We start from the raw sequence: 23,215 nt of genomic DNA, 5'->3' as shown, positions 1-23,215 counted from the left end.
CCACCCTTGTATTCCTAGGATAAATCCCATTGGATCATGTTGTATAATCCTTTTGATATGCCACTGAATTTGCCTTGCTAGTATTTTGTTGAGGATTTTTGCATGTATATTCATAAGGGTACTGGTCTGTAGATTTCTTGTAGTGTCCTTGTCTTGCTTTGGTGTCAGGGTAATTCTGGTCTCACAGAATGAATTAAGAAGTGTTTCCTTTTCTTCTATTTTTTGGAAATTTTAGAAGGATTGGTATCTGCTACCTTTCTTAATAGGCACGTTGCTGGGTAGTAGGCCATGGGCCGTGTGGTGTGGGGGTACCTATTTGGAGCTCTGGCATCCTTTTTTTTTTTTTTTTTTTTGGTCTCTGCACCTCCGTCTTGGCCACCTGTCTAGGGAGCCAGTCATACTGGTGATGCAGACTGGAAGTCGTCTGGTAAAAAAGGTCAACTTGATAAGTTGGATTTTAAGACTGCAGCTATTTCCTTGTGCTCTCTCTTTCTGTGATAGATGGATGGTCTTGCTGAACAAGGTCTCTGTGATCCCAGGCACCAGAACGAATTAGTAGATAAGGGAGGGCTTTCCTGGTGGCGCAGTGGTTGGGAATCCGCCTGCCATTGCGGAGGACATGGCTCTGAGCCCTGGTCCGGAAAGATCCTACTGGCAACTGGGCCCGTGTGCCACAACTACTGAGCCTGTACTCTAGAGCCTGTGAGCCACAACTGCTGAGCCCGTGTGCCACAACTACTGAAACCCACGTGCCTGGAGCCCGTGCTCAGCAACAAGAGAAGCCACCGCAATGAGAAGCCTGCACACAGCAACGAAGAGTAGCCCCTGCTCACCGCAACTAGAGAAAGCCCATGCACAGCAACAAAGACCCAACACAGCCAAAAATAAGCAAATAAAATAAATAAATTTATTAAAAAAAAAGTAGATAAGGGAACAGGTTCTGTGTTGAAAATAATATTTATTTTAAGTATTTTCTCATATGTCTAATATTTTAGGAAGAAAGACTTCATTGAGCATAGCTTTCCATAATTCTAACTTCATGTCTGATGACAGAGTTGGCTACACACACTTTTTTTTCAAAGTACTAATATTTCATATACATGTGCCATTATGTTCTTCATTCAACAGTATTTTATGTATCTGTTTTCATGTTTCACTATAGTTCATATTTTCACGGACATTATTTTCCATTGTGTATTCCACGTGACCCCCTTTTAGATTATTAATTTTATTCAACTAACAGATATTTTTTGAGCGTCTGCCACAGTGCTAGGCAATGAGGATACAACAGTGGTTTAGGTGGACGTTGTCCCTACTCTTGCGGAGCTCCCAGTCAGATGGGTTGTAGTTGTTATAGGCCCATGAAATGGAATTTCACTGACCACGTAACACAGCCTTGGAGAGGATGAGGACGTTGTGTAATCTCTAGCCCTGGCTCCTATTGCTGCTTTCTTTTTTTTTTTTTTTAATTATTTATTTATTTATTTATTTAATTTATTTATGGCTGTGTTGGGTCTTCGTTTCTGCGCGAGGGCCTTCTCCAGTTGCGGCAAGTGGGGGCCACTCTTCATCACAGCGCGCGGGCCTCTCACTATGGCAGCCTCTCTTGTTGCGGAGCACAGGCTCCAGACGCGCAGGCTCAGCAATTGTGGCTCACGGGCCCAGTTGCTCCGCGGCATGTGGGATCTTCCCAGACCAGGGCTCGAACCCATGTCCCCTGCACTGGCAGGCAGATTCTTAACCACTGCGCCACGAAGGAAGCTCCTACTGCTGCTTTCTAAAAAGCAAGCGAGGCTTTGTCAGGACAGTGGCAGTTCTGCTTGTGACTGGGCTCTTAGCAAAGCCCAGGATGGGGAGCCTTGGGACCATGGCAGAGTCAGCTCTGAAATGGGGCTGCTGCAGCAGGGAGGACTGCTGTTTCCTAGGCAATACTCTGCTTAATATTTTTAGTGCGTGGTCACGGCAGAACTAAATGTGGTTTCTGATCCCAAATTGGTAATAAATGTAGACATATTTAGAGTCACAAACAATGCATTTAAAATCCTCTGCTCCTTAATTGTCTTGCCAAGTGCTGAGTTTAGGTTTCTTTGTTTCTTGGCTACCTCCCCAGCCTCCCACCATCTCTCAGAGAAGGCACCCAGATTTTCTCTGGGTGTTAGGTGGGATTCTGAAAACCGTGAGTTATGGCTCCCTGAGCTGTGTTGAGAAGCATCTGATTTTTGTGTTTCTGCCCACGTATGTAAATGTGTACACTTTAAAATTTATCCTCCTTTCAAGTTTTTAAGGATCTGGAATTATGAATAGTCTTGGACTCTCAGGTGTGTTAAAAATAAAATATGTTGTTTCAGTTGCTGACTTACCTGGAGGACATAGTCAATGCCAACATGGTAGTCGCGAGTTCAGTGATTGGTGATCCGTACTTGTGCTGCCACTAAGGTTTTCTGTAAGTAAATGCTGTTTTCTTGGGGTTCCTCAATTAGTTTAAGGATCACCCTAATTGTTGCCCATCTCATCATTTCAAAGTTATAATTTGTGTCTCAAGTTGCCCAGAACAGTATCTATTTTCTCACGGCATATTCCTTAAGAGGGCTTTCTTCTTAATTGTACTGTCTGAGACTCAGATATGGAAAACCATGCTACTCACTGATGGTCAATAGGACATAAAACACCTGCGGACAGTGATGGTATCTTTTGTATGTTCTGTTATACAGTATGGTTCCCAGTGTGCTCGGGGGACCTGAGGTACCTGTTTCTAGAGTGTGAATGCTGAGTGCTTGTAATCCGAAGTGCCAGAGTGGCTGGCACAGAATAAGGGTTGGTGTGCTTACTGATTTGCAGATAGTCCATTTGGAGCTATGGACTAGAAGTCATACCTTCCTCCCTATCCTACCATAGTCCCACTGTGAGGCCCTGACCTTTGCTGGAAGTTTGGACGCAGCAGGGAAAAGGAAAGATGAGCTCTGATCCCTCTCCAGCCCCAGACTGTGGTTTGTAGATGAGTGTATGAAGGTCCTGGTATTCTTGGGGAGCAGGCTATAAAGAAAGCCCATCATGCTTACTGTTAGGAGATATAGTTATTAGTTTAAAAGGAGAGGGAAGGAGGTGGCCCTGGAGCTCTTACTCCCTGGATAGCAACTGACCCTGTCTAGGGCGGTCCAAGCAGTCTAAGTCTGCTGAATTTGCCCCTGCTGCTCCTGCCTTCCCTATTCTCTCTTAGAGGTATGAGAGCAGCAGCAGGAATATGAAGACAGGGCTGAGTCACCGGGAAGCTGGGCTCTGAAGTGGCTTTTCTTAGTCAACTCTCCAGTGGGCACTGATGCAGAGCCAGCCAATATCGCTTAAAGGTTTCAATGGAAATGCCTCTGTAGCCACCTAGAGTTTAGTGCAGGTGTGTGGGCAGATTTGCAGCTCAGGGAAGCTGGGTTCCAAGGAGAGACTTGATTATCAGAACAGAAGACATTTCTATATGGGGGTGAAGCCTCACTGCTTTTGTTTATCCTGTCCTTTGCTCAGAATTTTCTCTAACAGTAGTTGTTAGTGAGAGCTACAAGCTTCTTGAGCCCTTGGTTTGTGTCAAGCATTGTGCTATATGCTTCATATCATCTCATTTAATGCTAACACCCATCCTACAAAATAGTTACTATTAAGTCCCTTTTTAGATGAAGGAATTGAAATTTGGAGAGAGGTTAAGTGGTTAGCCCAAAGTCCCACAACTAATTGGGGAGACCTGGGTGGAAATCCAGGTCTGGAGTGGAGATGGAGTTGAGTAGAGTTTTTGGTAACCTTGGCTGCTGTCATGAGACACAGGCTGATCACTCTAAGGACCTCATGCAGTGTCGGGGAGCAAGTATAAGGAGTAGATTTCCTTGCCAACTCCCTGCTAGAAACGTGCAGTCTGGAGCCTAGTGGAAAATACACTGACCACGGCTGGTATATTTCTCTGCTTTGCCTGGTTGCTTGCTGGTGTGCTTAGGCAAGCCCCATTCACCCTTTTGGGCTCTATTTTCTTCATCTGCCATGTGGAAATAATCCTGTCCTATATATTTCATGCGTGGGGAATAGGATCATAGACTAGTTGTAAATGAGCTTGGATATCATCCTGGCCAACTTTTACCCAATATAGTTCTCTCCTCCCCTCTGCTAAGTTCTTTCCAGACAGTTGGGTATGTATGAGGGGAGTGCTTTGTGCTGGACTCTGTGAGGGAGAGCAAGGATGCTTTTGCTTCTTGTACAGCTGGGGAGCCTGAGTTATGGGAGGTTAAGAGGTCAAGTCACACAGGGTGCCAGCGAACTGGTTGCAATCTGAGTCAAGGGCCTTCTTCTTCTTGAATGTCTGTGTCTCTACTGTGGGCTTGGCTGTGCCAAGGACATTCAGTAATCAAAATGTGTGTGCATGCATGTGTGTGTATGATGTGCAGAAATATAGATGTGGCAGAGGTGGCTCTCTCCGCAAGAGGGCTCCAGTAGGCTCATTAAAAAATTTCTCTCCTGACACAAAATGTGTGCCTTTTTATTCACATTGTTGCAAAACAAATAAAATGAATGGCTGATTTCATAGACCACTGGAAAGGCAGCATGGTCTGTAGAAAGAGCATGGGTTCTGGGGCCAAACTGGCTTTGATTCCTGACTCTACCACTCTCTGACTGTGTGAACTTGGGCAAATTACTTAACCTCTCTGAATTTTAGTCCCCTCATGGACAAAATAAGCAGCATATTAGAACCCCATCACAGGGTTGTGGTGAAGAGTAAATGAGCTTAGAACTTTGCTTGGAACATAGAAAGTGCTCTATAAATGTTAACTATAATTATTATTATACAGAATTTATTTTCTTCTGGGCTGCCCAAATACTGCATTTTGATACTAGGGAATAGGGTGTCATGGGGGTATTTCTCTTTATCCCTCGGTCCAAGTGCTATAATTATGATTATTACAGCTCTACAGAGTGTAAGGACTAAAGCTTCAGAGCGGTCTGAGGCATGGCTGAGAGCTCAGAGAAGGTGGAGTTGTGTGTCTGATGGGAGTTTGTTCTTGGAGACTTTGTCTCCTTGCCTCCTTTCTCTACTGATGTGAGTGTGCCCGTCACTATCCTGAGGATGTGTGTGTTGAGGGGTAGCTCTACTCCATCAAGGGAACCTACCATATGGCATCGGAGAGTCTCTCTATATGACCACCGGGGTCAGTATTTTCTCTGTTATCATTATGACTCTAGGGGAAAGGTTGAAAAAATTGGATTTAGAGAAGTTGCCCCAAATCTCCAAACTTCAGTGGACCTACTCAGCTTTTCTAGGTGTTCTACCCTTGTGCCTCTATTTCTTCACAAGTGTGCCCTCTTTTGAAGGGTCCTCCAGCTGCCTTGTTGCCAAATCCAGTGGCTTTTCTCATCCTCGTTCTGACTGACCTCTTGACTTTGTTGAACCCACAACTTGATCTTCTCAGGATTTCCTCCTCTCTTGACCTGTGTAATTCTGCACTATTCTTAATGTTCTTCATCTTGGTCCCTGGATTGCTCCTCTTTCTTTCTTTTTTAAAAAAGTTATTTATTTATTTATTGGTTGCGTTGGGTCTTAGTTGTGGCACGCGGGCTCATTAGTTGCAGTGCGCAGGTTCTCTAGTTGTGGCATGTGGGCTCCAGAGCACCTGGGCTCTGTAGTTGTGGTGTGCGGGCTCAGTTGCCCCGCGGCATATGGCATTTTAGTTCCCCCACCAGGGATTGAACCGGCATCCCCTGCATTGCAAGATGGATTCTCAACCACTGGACCACCAGGGAAGTCCCATCCTCTTTCTTTTACTAACGTACAGTCATGGCTTGAAAACTCTTCTTGGCCCATTGTTCCTTTCTCTTTAAGTTTTCTCCGTAATACAGGAACTCTATTCTTATTGCTTTGGTTGTCACCTCTGGGTGATGGCACCAAAATTCTTCTTCTGCCCTAGTCCTCTCTACCTCTTTGTCTTCAACAGGCATGAAGTTGCCAGAGCCTTCCTGGATGCAGTGACAAGCCCATACCAGAAGGCATTGAACTCTTGTTTTTCTGTGTGTAGGTATCAAGTGCCTGCTGTGTCTTTTGGATTGTTAGCAGTCCAAATGAAGACTAAGTCTTAAGCTCCCTTCTAGCATTCAGATTCTTTGAAGGCTGGGGCTGAATAGGATAGGTCTGGAGAGGGCCAGGCTGGGCTCCCTTTTATTCAATCACTCTACTTGTCACCTGATTTCTTTTAGAGGGAGCACTGTCTTTTGTCTCCGAGATTGCAGTTTTTTGTTAACATGCTTAGCTACCTTTTTAAAAAAAATTTTTTTATTGAAATACAGTTGATTTACAATGTTGTATTAGTTTCAAATGTACAGCAAAGTGATTCAGTTATACATATCTATCTATTCTTCTTCAGATTCCTTTCCATTATAGGTTAGTACAAGATATTGAGTGTATTTCCCTGTGCTATACAGTAGGTCCTTGTTGGTTATCTATTTTATATTTAGTAGCGACTTAGCTACCTTCTTGAAGATCTGTTCTCTTCTCTACTGGGGTAGGGATGGGATTGGCCATGTCCCCCACATTTTGGAGTACAGAGTATTAAGGAGGGGTCAGGAATGCCTCCTTCCTATTTCATCCCATCCTGTGTTGCCTTCCTTCCAGAGCTCCAGTCCCAGCTGGGCCTGTGGAGCCCTTCTTGGCTCCATGTGCGCTCTGGCAGGGCCAGCACCTGTCTCTGTGTTGCCACTGGAAAGGCCTCACTTGGGCTCTCCCTTGCAGGCTGTACAAGCGGATTTTGGCCTTGTAACTCTCTGGTCAGGCAGAGGCTTGGATCCATTGTGAACTTTTTACACTCCAGTAGCCTCACCTGATCACTTTCCTTTTAGGGTGCCTTGGGTTTGTTGAGAGCAGTCCCCATTTGCATGGCCTTAAGCATGACTTCAGTATTTGGGGCACACACTGTTGCCATTACAGAAATGGTCAGTGGCTTAAGGATGTTCCAGGTCCAGCCTCCCAGCCAGTTAGGGCTAGACTGGGGTTAGAAGCCACATTTCTTTTGCAGTTCAAAGCCTCTTTTTATTTAATTGCTGTCTATCTCCTGACTTTAATTTATGTCTTATGGGGGAAAAAGCCTGTTTGCCTGACCTCTTCAAACTTACTTCTCTTGTCCTTCAAATTATTCTTTAAAAATTTATTTCTTGGGCTTCCCTGGTGGCGCAGTGGTTGAGAATCTGCCTGCCAATGCAGAGAATACGGGTTCGAGCCCTGGTCTGGGAAGATCCCACATGCCGCGGAGCAACTGGGCCCGTGAGCCACAATTGCTGAGCCTGCGCGTCTGGAGCCTGTGCTCCGCAACAAGAGAGGCCGCGATAGTGAGAGGCCCGCGCACCGCGATGAGGAGTGGCCCCCACTTGCCACAACTAGAGAAAGCCCTCACACAGAAACAAAGACCCAACACAGCCATAAAAATAAATAAATAAATAAACCCAAAGTTAAAAAAAAAAAAAAAAAAATTCATTTCTTTTCCTAAGCCTTTGCACATTGTTCTTCCTTGTCAGGACTATCCTTTCAATGTTCTCTTTGCATTGTTTTTTCAGATTCATATTTTTCTGCCCAAATTAGGCAGTGAGCTTCTATTTGTGTAGAGGTGAGTGACTCTGTGTGTGTGTGTGTGTGTGTGTGTGTGTGTATGAGTTTGTGTAGCACATAAATAGTAATGAATGTGTTTGTGGGAAGAGCTCATCCTCTAAGTGTCAGTTTGTAAAGCAGAAGGCTGTTTTATAGCTGTTCCTGCAAGTGGAAGTTCTACATGATGGTGGCCTGGCTCTCTGGACACTAATATGCTAGGAAAAGCACTGAATGGGCTGGGTCTGCCTTGGTGCTCAGCAGAAAACTGGCTGGGGTCTCTCCATTTTTAGCTGTGGGGGTCCTCCTCTAACATCTGTTTCCTTCACCTCCTGAAAGCAGATACCCAGCAAAAGGCTTTGGTCCTAAAATTTGAGATGTGGGGTCAGCTAGAGGGTATGCAAATCCTGCAGGAGTCAGGGAGCTCTGGAGAGTGTTTCTAGGGGGCCTGGCCTGGCTCTGACTGCCTGTGGGTCCAGGGGCAAGTCCTCATCCCCGGTCTAATGATGGTGTGATAACTAGGTGCCAGGTGCTGTACTGTGTACTTTCAACGCATTGTTTTATTTAATCCTCCCTAATACTCTTTGAAGTAGGAGCTCTTATTATGCCCATTTTATAGATGAAGAAACTGAGGCCTAGTGAAGTGTGTGTCCAAGATCACATAGCTAGAAATTGGCAGAGCCAAGACTTGGCCTTAGATGTGTCTGACTCTAAATTCATGTACTATACTTTCAACCCAATGTTTTAAATCTCTTTGCTTTAATTTCCTTCTTATAAGATGGAAGTAGAAATTCTTGCCCTTTCACTTTTTCCAAAAGATTTGGGGAAACAAATACATGGGCATACACTGTAGGTTAAGAACATGAGCATTTTATAAGATGGGAGTTCCAAGCGTTCCCAGGCAGGCTGCTGAGGTGGGTCTCCCTGCCCAGAACACTTGTGATGTTTACCTGTTCCCCCTGTGCTCTGGCCCTGAGACTGGAGAGCAGCCACTGTCCATGGGACCTCCCAGCATGTCAGAAGCTTTAGGAGGTCCAGCAGTTCCACTCCTCCTTCCTCTGTTGGCTTCCTGCCATCCTCATTTTGATAGAAAAATGGGCATCTCAAGTACCTTATTATCTCTTTTGTCTCAAAGCCCAAGGATACTTAAGGAAAGAGTTACTGGTGGAACACTGAAATGCATTCCCCTTTCCTGGACTGAGTGATGGTATTGTAAGTCAGAAGAAGGCCATAAATGAAAAGATGTAGTTCTGTCTTCTTTTGAGAGCCAAGGATGATGGGAAGGTTTGTTATCCAGGGTGTACAGGAGCAGGTGATCAGGTGAACTCAGGGTTAGTGGGTGGCAAGTGATTTGGGGAGGGCGCTAACCTCAGGCCAAGTGCCAAACTATGCCTCTGTGGGATTCCATGACTTTGGCTTTACTTATGTCAGGGTCTGAGGTTTTCTTTTGCTGCTGCTGCTGCCTATGTCCCTGCTTGTGATGGTGGACCATCCTGGCAGAACCAAACTGTGGGCCACTTCTCCTTTCCCTCTTTTCCCCTTCCCCCAAGCTTCAGTGTAAAGCCCAGGGAAAACGTGCCTGCTTGCTCTCCATCGCCACTTCTTGAATAAGGACAAAGCCCAGGTGACATAGTTACAGGCCAGGCCTTATGAGGACAGAGGACAGCATTACCCATGCCTGCGTGCTGCAGAGTTTGCACTTGTTCTCTGGGTACCCTTGCAATGCCTGGGAAACTGTCTCACACCTTTCTCCCAGCCTCACTGCTCCTAGGCCTCTCCCCAGGCACTGCCCCCACCACCATGTTCTCTCTCTCTTTATCTCTGATTCATGGAAAAATATATGGAACCAATGAATAGGTCAGGTGTGCAGTCCACATGGAATTATTGGGGGTGGGGGAGATGAAGGATCCATTTACTAATCGACCTGTCATCCTTAGTATTGTCAGAAAATGCTTCTGAGGGCGTTAGTGTGTGTGCAGGTGATGGAGGCGGCAAGGAGCCCTGTGGGAGCTGCCATTTCTCTCACCTGGCCTGCCATCCCACTCCAGGAGGTGGGTACGCTGTTAGTGCATCAGCTGCCCCCAAGCTCTTCTTCCTCAGTCCCTTCTAGGCCTTCTCCTCCTGCTCATTTGTCGTCTTTGCCCTTGATTTCATTCTCATTTATCTGTTCCTTCTCATTTTTTCCCCCCAGCATCAGTTCCAGGTGTTTATCCCTGGCTGTAAGAAGGAGGCGTCTAACTCTCTGTGTGTGTGTATATGCATATACACATGAATGGTCTCATGTAGGGGAAGGGAAGTCTGTGGCTTTTGGATAATCCTTTTCTCTCTTAATGTATGTTGTCCTGATAATGCTGTGAGTCCCCTACTTCCATGGTTTGTTCTCCTTTTCCCCACAGCCAAGGATGCAAGAATAAAAAAGGTATGGGACATTATAGGAAGCTCTAGGGCTCTGTCCTCTTGGGACCCATCTCCCTGGGCCTTTCTTGACTTCTCATTCTTGATGTGGCAGCTTCTGTCCCTTGTTCATCCTCACCGAGCCTTGCACTCCCACTCCTCTGCACACCCAGACATGGCCAGGCACCTGTCCAGAACCTAGTGCTGTGCTATGAACTGAGTCTGTGTCTTTCAATGTGATTGGTGCCCCAGGGAGCCAGGTTGCTGGGGAAAGCTCATGTGGCACTCAGCCGTTCCATTTTGTCTACAAAAAAAGAGGGGAGAAACTGGCAGAAAGCAAAGGCTTTTGCTGCTGGGTGAGTATAGCATCTATTTTTAGCTCCCAAGCCTTTGCTTTTCCATTTGGCTGTGCTTTTTTAGCACAGTGCCGGTCCAGCAGGGCTGTTTTCCTTCACGGCTCCAGATTTCCTTAGGGAAAGTTTCTGTCTGCCCCCGAGAAGGTGTGGGCTGGTCACTGGGTAATAACTTCTTATAGTGGGTTCAGGCAGGGCTTTGGGTTCCACTGCAATCTTGTCACAGGACCAATTTATTGAGGTGGAACATGGAGGAGTGTGGCAGGAATAGGAAAGAGAAAAGGTAAAACCCCATACTCTCCAGAGGTGTTTCCCTTATAATTAATTCATTTAAGACTCTTTGAGTAAACCTCATTAGTAAACTAATGAGGTGTATTGGGGCTGAGTGACCAACACGAAAACCTTTTATAAGGGTCTGGGCTGATACTGACAGGTTCTGAATTTTTCTAAGGTGGTTTTTTTTTTTTTTTTTTAATTTGTTATTTTTTTTCTTTCTGCCTTTCTTTCTGAGGTCATTTGCCAGTCTGGATTAAGTTCTTTTGACTTCCACTCTAGTTTACTGACCAAAATGTTTTTACTATTCCAATTTGCCTATTCTAGATATTTCACTTAAGTAGAATCATACAGTATCTATTCTTTGGTGTCTAGCTTATTTCACTTGGCATAATGTTTTTAAGGTTCATTCATGTTGAAGCATGTACCAGAATTTCATTCTTTTTATGGCTGAATAATATTCCATTGTATGTACCACATTTGAAAAAAAATCATCTGTTGATGAATCCTTAAGTTGTTTCAGTTTTTTGGCTGTTGTCAATAATGATGCTGTGAACATTCACATGGAACTATCTGTCTGAGTCAATGTTTTCAGAACTTTTGGGTGGAATATATACCTAGGGGTGGAATTGCTGGATTATATATATATAGTAGTTCTATGTTTAACTTTTTGAGGAACTGCCAAACTGTCCCACAGCAGCTGCACCATTTTACAGTCCCACCAACAATGTACTAGGGTTTTAGTTTCTCTACATCCTTGTTAACATTTGTTACTTTCTGTTTTTTTTTTTTTTTTTTTTTTTAAATTATAGCCATAGTAGTGGATGTAAAATGGTACAGTATCTCACTGTGGCTTTGGTTTGCATTTCCTTAGTGATTAATGATGTTGAGAATCCTTTAATGTCCCTATTGGCATATGTATATCTTCTTTGGAGAAATGTCTATTCAAGTCTTTGGCCTGTTTTAATTTAGCTTGCTTGTTTTTTTTTGTTGTTGAGTTGTAGGTGTTGTTTATATATTCTGGATACTAAACCCTTAAGATAGATGATTTAGAAATATTTTTCTAATTTTTTGAGTTGTCTTTTCACTCTCTTAATAATGTCCTTTGAGGCACAAAAGTTTTTTAATTTTGAAGGAGTTCCATTTATTTATTTTTTCTTTTATCATCCGTGCTTTGGGTATCATATTTAAGAAAGTATTGCCAAATCTAAGGTTATGAAGATTTTCCCTATGTTTCTTCTAAGAATTTTAACTCTTCAATTTATATCTTTGATCCATTTTGAGTTAATTTTTATATATTATGTAAGGGAAAGGTCCACTTCATTCTTTTGCATGTGGAAATCCAGTTGTTCCAGAACAGTTTGTTGGAGAGACTGTCCTTTCCCCATTGAATTGTCTTGGTACCATTGCTGAAAATCAATTGATCATATATGTAATTTTTTCTGGGCTCTCAATTCTATTCCATTGGTCTATATGTCTGTCCTTATGCCAATACCACAGTGTTTTGATTACTGTAGCTTTGTAGTAAGTTTTGAAATCAGGAAGTGTGAGTCCTCCAACTTTGTTCTTCTTTTTCAGTATTTTTATGTTCTGGGTCCCTTGAAATTCCGTATGTATTTTAGGATAGGTTTCTCCATTTCTGTAAAAAATCACCATTGGTTTTTTTTTTTTTTCCTGGCCATGCTGTGACTTGCGGGATCTTAATTCCCCGACCAGGGATTGAATCTGGGCCACTTCAGTGAAAGTGCCAAGTCCTAACCACTGGACTGCCAGGGAATTCCCCAATTCCCCACCACTGGGATTTTGATAGGGATTGTATTGAATCTGCATATTGCTCTAGGTAGTATTGTTGTCTTAACATTATTAAGCCTCCAGTCTGTGAACATGGAATATCCTTGTGTTATTTAAATTTTAACAGCTAGGAGGGCCTGCACTTTGGTGTGTTTGACTGTCTGAAAAGTGATGTAAAAGGCTTTATGGCTTGGGAATATTGAACTTTGCTGTTTTAGAGGGTGCTGATGGTATCTGTCTTCAGGTATAACAGTGGATATGGTTTAGAAGTGAATGGTTATAAAGGCTCATATGAATTTGGGCCCACGTCTGTTCACACACAAATCATTTGGTTAGTTTCCTTCTCTCTTCACCATAGCCAATACCACCCTGTGCAACCTGATAACAACCTGGATAATGAAGAAGGAAGGGACCAGGGCTATTATAGCACATGCAAGCGTCCTGGTTTACTGTACAGTTTTAACCAAGGCATATCTCCCCATATGGGAGAATGGAGGCTTGCTTCAGGTTGATCTACCTTTGGGGTAGAAGACCTGTGATACCTCTATTCAGGAAATGTCTGACATCATCTGAAATGTTTGACATCTGTCAAAAAAGGTGACATCATGGGAATCACTATGCTGGGGCAGGGGGAGGGGTGTCAAGCACCAGCTTCCTGTTGACCTTCTGTTTTCTGTGTTTACATTCCTCAGGCCCCTAACTATGCCTCACCAGGGCCTGCTTCTATTTAGGATGGCTCCTCTGGGCATGCTGCTCGGCATGCTGATGACCTCCTGCTTCACCTTCTGCCTCAGTCATAAGAACTCGGTAAGTGTCTTACCGCAAATAGAGGGATCTTTTTTGGTGGGTCCAGGAAAGCCTCCATGCCACCAGGGCTGCTGTGGGAGTTTCTTATAGGAATGTGACCAGTGCTGGGTCATGGAGTATGTGTACTTCTTCCCCCATCCCTTAGTCCTCTGGCCTCTGTTTAAAGCTTACGACACAGTTTCTCTTTGGGGAAAAGATGATGATGATGATAATGATATAATAACAATGATGATAATATGATAAGCTTACTATGTACCAAGCATTGTATTATGTGCTTTATATGTATTCTTATTTAATCCCCTCAACAACCCTATGAAGTAGACAACTACAGTTATTATCCTCATTTGACAAGGAGGAGATTAAGTCTCAGAGATATTAAGTAACTTGGCCAACATTATAAAGCTAGTTTGTGGCAGAGCTGGGAAGGTCATGATTCTCCCCAAGGGGCTGGGTGCCTGTGTGGTGAGCACCAAGTAAGACTGCTTCCTTGTCTACTCTGCTCATCCATGTGCATGCTCAGTCTGTCTGTAGCTCTGTATCCTCTTTCCCTCTGTCCTTTTCTCCATGTTCTTTACAGCCTCCTTTTCATTAACCCAGACCTCATTGCTGAGGGTTTCTGTCATTGCCAAAGGCAGGGGCAGAATGCCCGAGAAGGCCCTGAGCTTGGCCTGGCTGCAGGGTGTCCTGGCCCCATTTCCCTGGCCTGCCCCACCAACAGCCTGCCCTTGATCAACTCCCAGTGCCCTCTCTTTCCTCTCCCTTGAGATGCCCTGACTGTCAGCTCTCTCACAGTTTCACCCTCCCCTGGCCACCTTCTCCAACCCCAGGGGTCCCACTTAAATGTTGGGTAAAGTGCTGGAGGCTTTGGAGACGGAGGGCCTTGAAGTGCAAATGACAATTGTGATGAATTTAATCCAGCTCAGCTGAGGTTCACCTCTGGCTCATGGCAAGCTTCCACCTTCTCTCTGAAGTCATTTGTTTTCTCTCTGCTTTTCTCCCCACTTTGTAGAGCAGGAGAGAATGTACAGTTAGGAGTCACGAATCCTTTTGAGCTTTTAATGTTCTTTGACTAAGATCTTGTTGCTGCCGTTTTTTGGCCTCCTCTTCAAGGAGAATGAGACTGGGATCCCATTGGCCCCTGAGGGTGGGACTGGCCATGGCATGAAGTTGGGGCTGTCTCTGGCATAGCCTGGCCCAGAAAAGCACCCAAGTGTCTCAGGGGCTCAGGGCTGTGTCCCCTCCAACCTGCAGCTCATGAGGATCTGGGTGCTCCCCATCATGAGCTTTAGCAGATGCACAATTAACAAAAGCGTGCTGATGAATTTACTTAAGGACTGTGTGTTAGTAAGTCTCTTTTGGATAATAGTCCAACCAAATAGATGAGCTTTCAGAGCCATAATTATTCTGGCCCATTTATATTAGCTCTTTTGAGTCTAATCTCAGAAAAATGTTAATACTGACTTTCATCAGCAAAAGCTGCTTTTATCCTTATGTCTGTTCCTAAGCTGTATCCATTTGTCATAATCTTTCATCATGTGCTAAGTACAAGTAGGAGTTGAAGCATCTTTTCTCTCATACCATAAAAATTGCTGCCCCGATGGCATTTAAAATCCAAATTATGCAGCCAGCCACCTTCACAACAGTGAAAATGGGTGGTGGGGGAAGTGGGAGTGGTCATGATCCTTTGTTCAGAGCCTGGAGTCCAGGCAAATGCTCCTAGTGACCTGGAATTGTCCTCCCCAAAGGGATTTGTACAGGTTAATGGCCACCCAGCAAAGGCTGGCTGTGTGTGTCAGGGTATGATCTGGAGCCAGCCTCCCTTCCTGGCTCCTGCTATGGCATCTCCCTGGGACACCACATCTTAGGAGCAGTGCGAATGCTAAAGGGATGTGGTTGTGTGGTATACTGGCCTTCAGAAGGTGGTGGATGATGAGGGAGGTAGTGGAACCCAGTGGAAGGAGCACAGAGCCTTGGTAAACTCCCTTTTGCCTTCTACTTTGGCAATTTGACCATTTCTTTTTTTTTTTAATTTGACCATTTCTGAGCTTTGTTTCCTCATGTGTAAAACAGGGTTGGTACCTCCCTCTGAAATTTTATTGTAGATTAAATGTGATTGTATATATAAAGCACCTAGCATTGGCACTGGCACAATATGGCTAATGGATGGTCAATAAATGTCAGCTGTTATTTTTTAGTAAGGGTTGGCTGCTTCCATTGTTTAATTTAGGGCTGTGTCAGTCAGGCTTCTATCCCAAAATGTTGCCTTCTCAGTCTGTCTCTGTCACAGCATCTATCCACCTACCTTGAGAGATTCATTCATTCCCTTGGATCTTGAAGGCTTTGGTCTTTAAGAATCTCTTACTCAGTTACAATTATAAGGAAGTGTGACATGGTAAGCTGTTGTCAGCTAACACCTTAGCTGGGATTTCTTGCCACTTAAGAGGAAATTGGTATTTAGAGTAATGATGGCAGAGAGAAGAGAGGATTCAGCATGGAAGGGAGCTCGGAGAAGCCAACTGAGAGGTCACCAGAGCACGAGATTTACTTCAGAGCTGACCAAGGGCTGGCTGGCCTCCCTCACCTCTTGGTCTTTGTCTCCTGTTCAGGACACTGCTGGAGCAGAGAGAGGGTCGTCCCTTTCTCTGGGACGGTGTTTCTTTAAACACAGTCATTAAAGGGAAGGAGGATGTGCTGATAAATGTGCTGGGGTGATCTCATTGACCCTGCTTCCTTCCCTCGGTATCCCAGGGCACAACCGTTAGAACCCATGACTAAGAACAGAAACACAGAAGTGAGTCAGAATTCATGCATGCACTTTGGAGCCAGGCAGTCCTGGACTTAAATCTCTGCTCTTCTTTTCTCAGCAGTGTGGTTTTGCACAGGCCCTGTATGTGTAAAATGGGAATAAAAGTATGTGCTTCATAGATGAAACTTGGATGAGTTGTGAGGCATGGAAGGCACTTCAGACCAGTTCCGGGAATATGGGTAAGGGCTTAATAAATGGTAGCTACTGTTATCATTACAACCTCATCTCCATGATGCTGCTTTTCCTGAAAACCTTTTCTGCAGTTCCACCTTTGAAGTGATTGTCCAGCTTGTAGTATGTTTGTGTGACTGAACCTCCCTCAGTGCTTGCCAAAGTCACTCAGAGCCAGATTTGGTGAACAGGGTGAGCTGACCAGACAGGGGAACACCAAATTTATATCACCTCTACTAAAAACAGGTGATCTGTAAAATAATGGCAGATTGTGAGTGTGAGTGTGTGTGTGTGTGTGTGTGTGTGTAGCTTAAAATGTGGTTCAGGGTTTCCCTGGTGGCGCAGTGGTTGAGAATCTGCCTGCCAATGCAGGGGACACGGGTTCGAGCCCTGGTCCGGGAAGATCCCACATGCCGTGGAGCAACTAGGCCCGTGAGCCACAACTACAGAGCCTGCGCGTCTGGAGCCTGTTCTCCGCAACAAGAGAGGCTGCGATAGTGAGGCCCGCGCACCGTGATGAAGAGTGGCCCCCGCTTGCCACAACTAGAGAAAGCCCTCGCACAGAAACGAAGACCCAACACAGCCAAAAATAAATAAATAAATAATTTTTAAAAAAATGGTTCAAAGATGATACCAAGAGGAAGCTTAAAAAACATTTTGAGCAGTGATGGGATTGTTGCAGAAAGCGTTTGGCTTTCCTAGGGCTTGAAGCATGTGTCTCAGTGGTTCACATCTTGTTGTAATCCTTCTTCTTGAACCTACTCAATTAATCTCATTAAAGATCTAGAAAAAGAGGCTTTCTCAGCCCCTACTCATCAGAATGAACACTAGCCTTGCCTGGATTGGGCTTTCTGCCATATTGTCATCATCACCATTACCCTTGCCTCTTTCTGCTTCCCTTGATGTTGAGCATTTGGTTACTTGATTACAGCTGTACCTGCCAGGAGTTAACTGGCTAATAGATACACTAAAGCAAGAGTTGTAACGTAAAGCTTAGAGATGTTTAGTTTGGCCCTCTTAGTGTTCTAAAAGTAAGAAAATGTCACATAAAAATCTGGATTTTTGTTTCTCATCAAGTTGAATGCCTTCGTGGCAGTGGTGGAGCAGCTGAGTAGCAGCTGTGTTTCTTAGTCAAGGCAGGAGGACTCCAGTTTTCACAGTCCCACCACTCCTGGTTGTTTTTACACCTGGCACACAGCACTCATTTACATCCACATTTAGTCCACATACTTCTGAGGTAAATCTTTTTTTTTTAAGAGTTTTAATTAATTAATTAATTAATTAATTAATTTTTTTGGCTGTGTTGGGTCTTCATTTCTGTGCGAGGGCTTTCTCAAGTTGTGGCAAGCGGGGGCCACTCTTCATTGCGGTGCGCGGGCCTCTCATTATCGTGGCCTCTCTTGTGGTGGAGCACAGGCTCCAGACGCGCAGGCTCTGTAGTTGTGGCTCACGGGCCTAGTTGCTCCGTAGCATGTGGGATCTTCCCAGACCAGGGCTCGAACCCGTGTCCCCTGCACTGGCAGGCAGATTCTCAACCACTATGCCACCAGGGAAGCCCTGAGGTAAATCTTATTAATGGTCTTCTAGTCCCATGGTCTCGTGTATGGTGCTTTTGGCAGAGACTGACCAGCATGGCTGGGCCCTGGAGTACATAGGCTGCAGGTACTTAGTGGACAAAGTGGTCTTTGTTCTGGAGTGTGGGGCTAGTTCCTGGCTTCCAGCAAACTCTTTGGACTTGCCTCCCAAAGACATACCTGCCTGTAGGAGGAAGGCCTTCTTTTGTTCCTTTGTTGTGTGATTACGAACTAAGCCCTGGGCTAGGCAAGGGGTATATACAGTGGTGAAAGAGACTGACACAGTGCTTGCCCTCAGGAAACTCAGTTGTTGGAAGTTTGATGTCCATGCCCTTAGAATGCACGGAGCCTCCTGCCAGTCTGTCTTCTCTTTAGTCTCACACACATCTACTCTTCTGTTCCTTGTTTTCTTTCGAGCTCAGATTTGTGCTGGGGCACATTGAAAGGGATACATTGTTACCTCCCATGTAGGATTAGAATTGTTCAGGAGACCAAAATGAGATCTACGTAAAGTACCTAGCACAGGTTTGGGTTCATAGGAAGAATCCATGAAAAATACTTCCTAGGGGAAAAATTGGGAGGTGGAGGAAAAGTGATGGCGGGGGAGGTGGAAGGGCTGAAATAATCTCCCAGTGTTCTAGTGTGGGTTCCTCTTTGCCCTCCCAAATGTAATTTCCCGGAGCTCTGGAACCCTCTGGTTCCAATTTCCTGAGGTCTTACTGCTTTTATGCAAGAACAGGTTTAAAAATGGGACAGGAAGGATTGGAGGCTGGGAAGGAGCAAGATGAATAATACTTTGTATTTATGTTACATGTCTGTCTCCTGAGCTCAAAGTGCTCTACACCATCTCATTAATCCTCCATGCTCTCCATGGGGTGGAAGGAAACAGGTTTTAGGAAGAGGTTTCCAACCCGGGCATCTTCCTCCCTCAGCCCAGCTGGACTTGCACCTTCCCACTTGTACCCCTTCTTCCATGGATTGGAATGCCCTAAGAGGTCATTTATGCTCCATAGGTACCCTGGGTAATGAAGGTGCCCACGCCCTTACTCTGTCCTGCTGGGCTGCTTAGGAATTAATTGGGCCTTAGCTGCCAGCTTTTGTACATCTGTGTTGACCATTTGAGGCCTTACTTTCCTATTCATATGTATGTTTTTTCTTTTATAAATATCTTTAGTTTTTAATTGTAAGAATAATAGGTATGAATTTTAAACATCAAACAGGATAGGAGCTTATCAAGTAAAAAGTAAAAGGCTCTTATTGTCTCGTTTTGTCAACCCCTCTCCCCAGTATGTTCCCTTAACTCCCTCAAGATAGTGTGGAACCTTCTGGATTTTTTTTTTAATGCATACACAGAAGTGCCATATACATACAACACATACTGTGTTAATTTAACCATATCACCTCACTTGTACTGGTTCTGACACTAACTTTGTGAAAGGTCCAAACAGGGCTAGGGAGGGCAGGAAGGGCAAGGAGGAGAAGAGTGTACTGCCCCAGGCCATTTTCTTTCTGCTTGCCTGGTACCCAGCTGTGGTGGTTCATGCCCTGTGTTTTCCTTTCTCTGAAGGAGTTTGCACTGACCAACCCAGAGGAGAGCAGCACCAAAGAAACAGAGAGAAAGGAAACCACAGCAGAGGAGGAGCTGGATCCCAAGGTCCTGGAGGTGTTTCACCCGACCCATGAGTGGCAGGCACTTCGGCCAGGTACCAAGCCCAGCGCTGTCCCCAGGAAACATACTTGAAATTCAAAATGTGTATGTCCTTTCTCCCCCCCAGGGCTGTTTTGAAGGAACAGCCCCTCTTTGGCCTCCTGGAGGGGAGTAGGGGTGGCTGCTGCTGCAGGACTCAGGGACCTTTGTTTTCCTGCAGAACAGAGATTGTGGCATCTGAGTGCCCTGGAAGGAAGGCGGGTGGTGGGTGGCCGAGCTTTTGGAGCAAGTGATAGAAAACTTTCTTTCCTTGCACTTCTGAAGCACAGGAGAGGCAGTGACATGTGCCTCACTCTGCAAATGCTATTTTGGGCTCTGCTGCTCGGCTCAGTGCTGCTGAAATATTGTTCATGGGAGAGTCCGGAGCACTGGTGCGGGGCAGGAGTTTTCTGTTATTAAAGGAACCTGTGCCAAGAAACAGGGGCTGTTCCTGGCCTGGTTTTTGAATGGAGCATCCTCAGAAGGAACAACTTTCTAACCCTTTTATGGCCCTGGGCCCAGGGCTTAAATAATAATGAAAAAAAGCCAGCAGTTGTGGTGTTTACCACATTCAGATACTGTGCTACGTGCTTCATGTGCATAATCTTGTTCAGTCTTCACAATAATAGGAGCTATTATTGTCCTTTATATTCAGATGAAACATTGAGGCTCAGAGAGGTTAGGTGACTTGACCTATGTCATTCAGCCAACTTGTCCTATGTCATTGACCCCAGCCTGGACCCACCTTCCTCCCACTTGTCCTTCTAGAGTCCCAGCTGTCCTTGGCTGGAGCCCGACTGTGATGACACTTGAGCCCATTCTCAGGAGTAGGCTATTTGCGTTCTGCACTGTGGCGGGTGGATGGCAAGCCCTGGCAGCTGCCAGAGTATAGTTTCATCAACTCCTTGCTGATATTCATCACCATGTCCTCACTGCCCCCATTGCTGCTGTGCTGGCAGGGGCAGCGTTTGCTGTGCCAGCCAACTATCTGGTAGCAATATCACTCCTGCTGGGTTTGCATGCGGGTAGTTGCTGCCACAGAAGAGTGATGCATCACCAAGGAAACCAAGTAGGTGCTAATGGAGTTGGGTAGAGGGAGATTTTAGGGACAGAGGTACTGGGTTCAGCAGATCCAACCTCTGGCTGCCCTCCTCCACCTTCCCTGAGAACTGAGCCCCCCTGGTCTTTGGGGACTAAAACTAGAGGGGCTCTCAGGGTGTGGGAAGTGGAGGATGTGTGCTGTATCCACTGATCTTATGTGATTAAAAGTGCTTGTACCACTTTTAACCAGGCAAGTGCCTGGAGCCGATGGAGGTCAACGTCCTGTCATCCTTACTCCTACCGTCTCTTTTCCTGTGGCACCCTTCAAGACCCCAGTCCACATTGCAGAACAAGCCTGAACGTTCTGACCCAGGGTCCTTGCCCAGCCTCTGGGCAGTGGGGCTCCTGTCCATGGTTAAGCAAAAGAGCCCTTTTTGTATCTTTGGGGAGGGAGGGCCAGAGCCTGTGTAACGAGGGCAGGCTGAGGGCTCTGAGCACCTCCTGGAGAATTAGAGAGGAGTACTGATTTTTATATTTAACTTGTTACCCCATTGACATCATCTTCTGCCTTCTAGTTTCTCAAGAGCCCCTTATAAGTTGTTCTGCCCCAAATTCCCTTGAAGCTGCCCCAAAGGCTGGGGTGTTGTGCTTGAGCACAGACACTCAGCTCTGGGGGCAAAGCAAGTCTAGGTCCAGACATGCTTGCCCCATATCCAAGAGTGTTTTTCATTTCACCTACACTCACCCCCAAAGCAGGACCAGTGAGGGGAGGGAGGTGAGAGGCTTGTTATGGTCTCAGGGTTTGATGTGTGGTGATTCAGAGTCTGGTACTGTCGAGGCAGACAAGACTCTCTTAGGTCCCAGGACAGGATCAAGGTGTTCTGTGTGTATATTTTTTTTTTTAATTTTTATTATTTATTTATTGTCTTTGGCTGTGTTGGGGTCTCCGCCTCTGTGCGAGGGCTTTCCCCAGCTGCAGCAAGTGGGGACCACTCCTCATCGCGGTGCGCGTGCCTCTCACCATCTCGGCCTCTCCCGTTGCGGAGCACAGGCTTCAGACGCGCAGGCTTAGCAGTCGTGGCTCATGGGCCCAGCCGCTCCGTGGCACGTGGGATCCTCCCAGACCAGGGCTCGAACCCGTGTCCCCTGCATCGGCAGGCGGACTCTCAACCACTGCACCACCAGGGAAGCCCTTCTGTGTGTATATTAAGGTTTTTATATGTTATGTCTGTTGTAGGAAATTGACATCTCAGTGTCGTGTGGATAGCTGGCACTTGCCTTTAATCAGAGTATATTTAATTCACCACATAACGAATGCTGCCTGGGAGCTTCCATCACAGCTACTGAAAGGTTAAAAGGAATGTAGCCAGTCCCAGGGAGAGTAGATAAATGAGGAGGTAGTATAATTTAGTGGTAAAGAGCACAGACTTTATTTTATTTTTTAAAGATTTATTTATTATTTATTTATTTATCTTATTTATTTTTGGCTGTGTCGGGTCTTAGTTGCAGCATGCAGGATCTTTGTTGAGGCATGTGGGATCTTTTGTTGCGGCACGCAGGCTCTTGGTTGTGGTGTGCAGGCTTTACTCTAGTTGTGGCATGCGGGTTTTCTCTCCTCTAGTTGTGGCACGCAGGCTCCAGGGTGCGTGGGCTCTGTAGCTGTGGTGTGCGGGTTCCAGAGCGCGTGGGCTCCATGGTTGGCAGCACGCGGGCTCTAGTTGAGGTGCGTGAGCTCAGTAGTTGTGGTGTGCAGGCTTAGTTGCCCCGTGGCGTGTGGGATCTTAGTTCCCTGACCAGGGATTGAACCCACATCCCCTGCATTGTAAGACAGATTCTTTAGCACTGGACCACCAGGGAAGTCCCAAGCACAGACTTTAGACTGAGCCAGTCCTGGGTTCAAATCCTAGCTTTGCTACTTAGGGGATCTTGGGCAAGTCACTGAATCCTTCTGCCCTTCAGTTCCCCCATTGGTGACGTCGGGGAAATGTCCTGCCCTGCCTGCTGCAGAGGCTGTTTTGAGGATTCCCAACATGAAGACATTACTCGGTACACAGCAGTTCTGATTTTTAACGGTAAATTTGCCATTTGTGCCACTCCTTAAACTTGATTGTGGAATTGGATGCCAGTGAGGGTACATGAGTATGTAGCCTTCCTGTCCTCTCTGGCTTTAGGTAGGGAAGGAACTTATGGTGACAAGGAGAGACTTCCATGGTCATGGGATGTTCTCCCTCTTTCCTTCCAGGGAGGTTTTTGATAAGGGAGCAGAAGGGGTTAGTACAGCATTTCCTGCCTGAGAGCTAGGTGCGTGGCACAGGAATATGGTGGAATATCTTTTGGGGACTTTTAAGAGAACGGCAAAATGGCTAGTTTATGTTGACAGTTATTGATTTCAGTTCAGTACCTTCTGTCTCTTTAGGTCTCTGAAGGGAGGACCTCATCTCTGTTGTCCTGAGGTCTCCAAGGAGGGGATACTGGGCTACGTGGTCTGGGCTCATTTGAAGGCAGATTTCTTGACTGCCTGCTGTGGCCTGGAATACCAGGGGACTAACCCGTAACTTCATGGACCTTCCTACCAGGCCAGATAGGAGTTGGGCCCCAGTCACTTAGCCCTGGAGCAGCTGTAGGTCACTCTCCTGAAGTCTCCCTGCCTCTGTTATCACTGTCAGCATCCTCACTGTGAGTTGCTTGTTCCTGGAAGTGATTTTCCTGTCTCTCTCTCTC

At 45.7% G+C, this 23,215-nt stretch overlaps 1 protein-coding gene across 7 annotated transcripts in view; it reads left to right on the top strand.

Annotated features, from left to right (window-relative positions):
- SIL1 (SIL1 nucleotide exchange factor) overlaps positions 1-23,215 on the top strand; it is a 308,254-nt gene that overhangs the window by 103,295 nt on the left and 181,744 nt on the right. For 5 of the 7 annotated variants that reach the window (XM_036846347.1, XM_036846349.1, XM_036846352.1 and 2 more), the window contains exons 2-3: positions 13,101-13,215; positions 19,334-19,469. In XM_036846347.1, the coding sequence (XP_036702242.1) occupies positions 13,111-13,215; positions 19,334-19,469 (241 nt within the window). In that variant the 5' untranslated portion in view covers positions 13,101-13,110. Of the gene's footprint in view, positions 1-2,348; positions 2,444-13,100; positions 13,216-19,333; positions 19,470-23,215 lie in introns of all 7 variants that reach the window. The other 2 variants (XM_036846353.1, XM_036846346.1) reach the window with 1 other exon arrangement.

Source organism: Balaenoptera musculus, chromosome 3, assembly GCF_009873245.2.
Source record: "Balaenoptera musculus isolate JJ_BM4_2016_0621 chromosome 3, mBalMus1.pri.v3, whole genome shotgun sequence".
Classification (NCBI taxonomy): Eukaryota; Metazoa; Chordata; class Mammalia; order Artiodactyla; family Balaenopteridae; genus Balaenoptera; species Balaenoptera musculus.
Note: the sequence above shows the minus strand (reverse complement) of the source record. Positions and strands in the feature narration are given on the sequence as shown.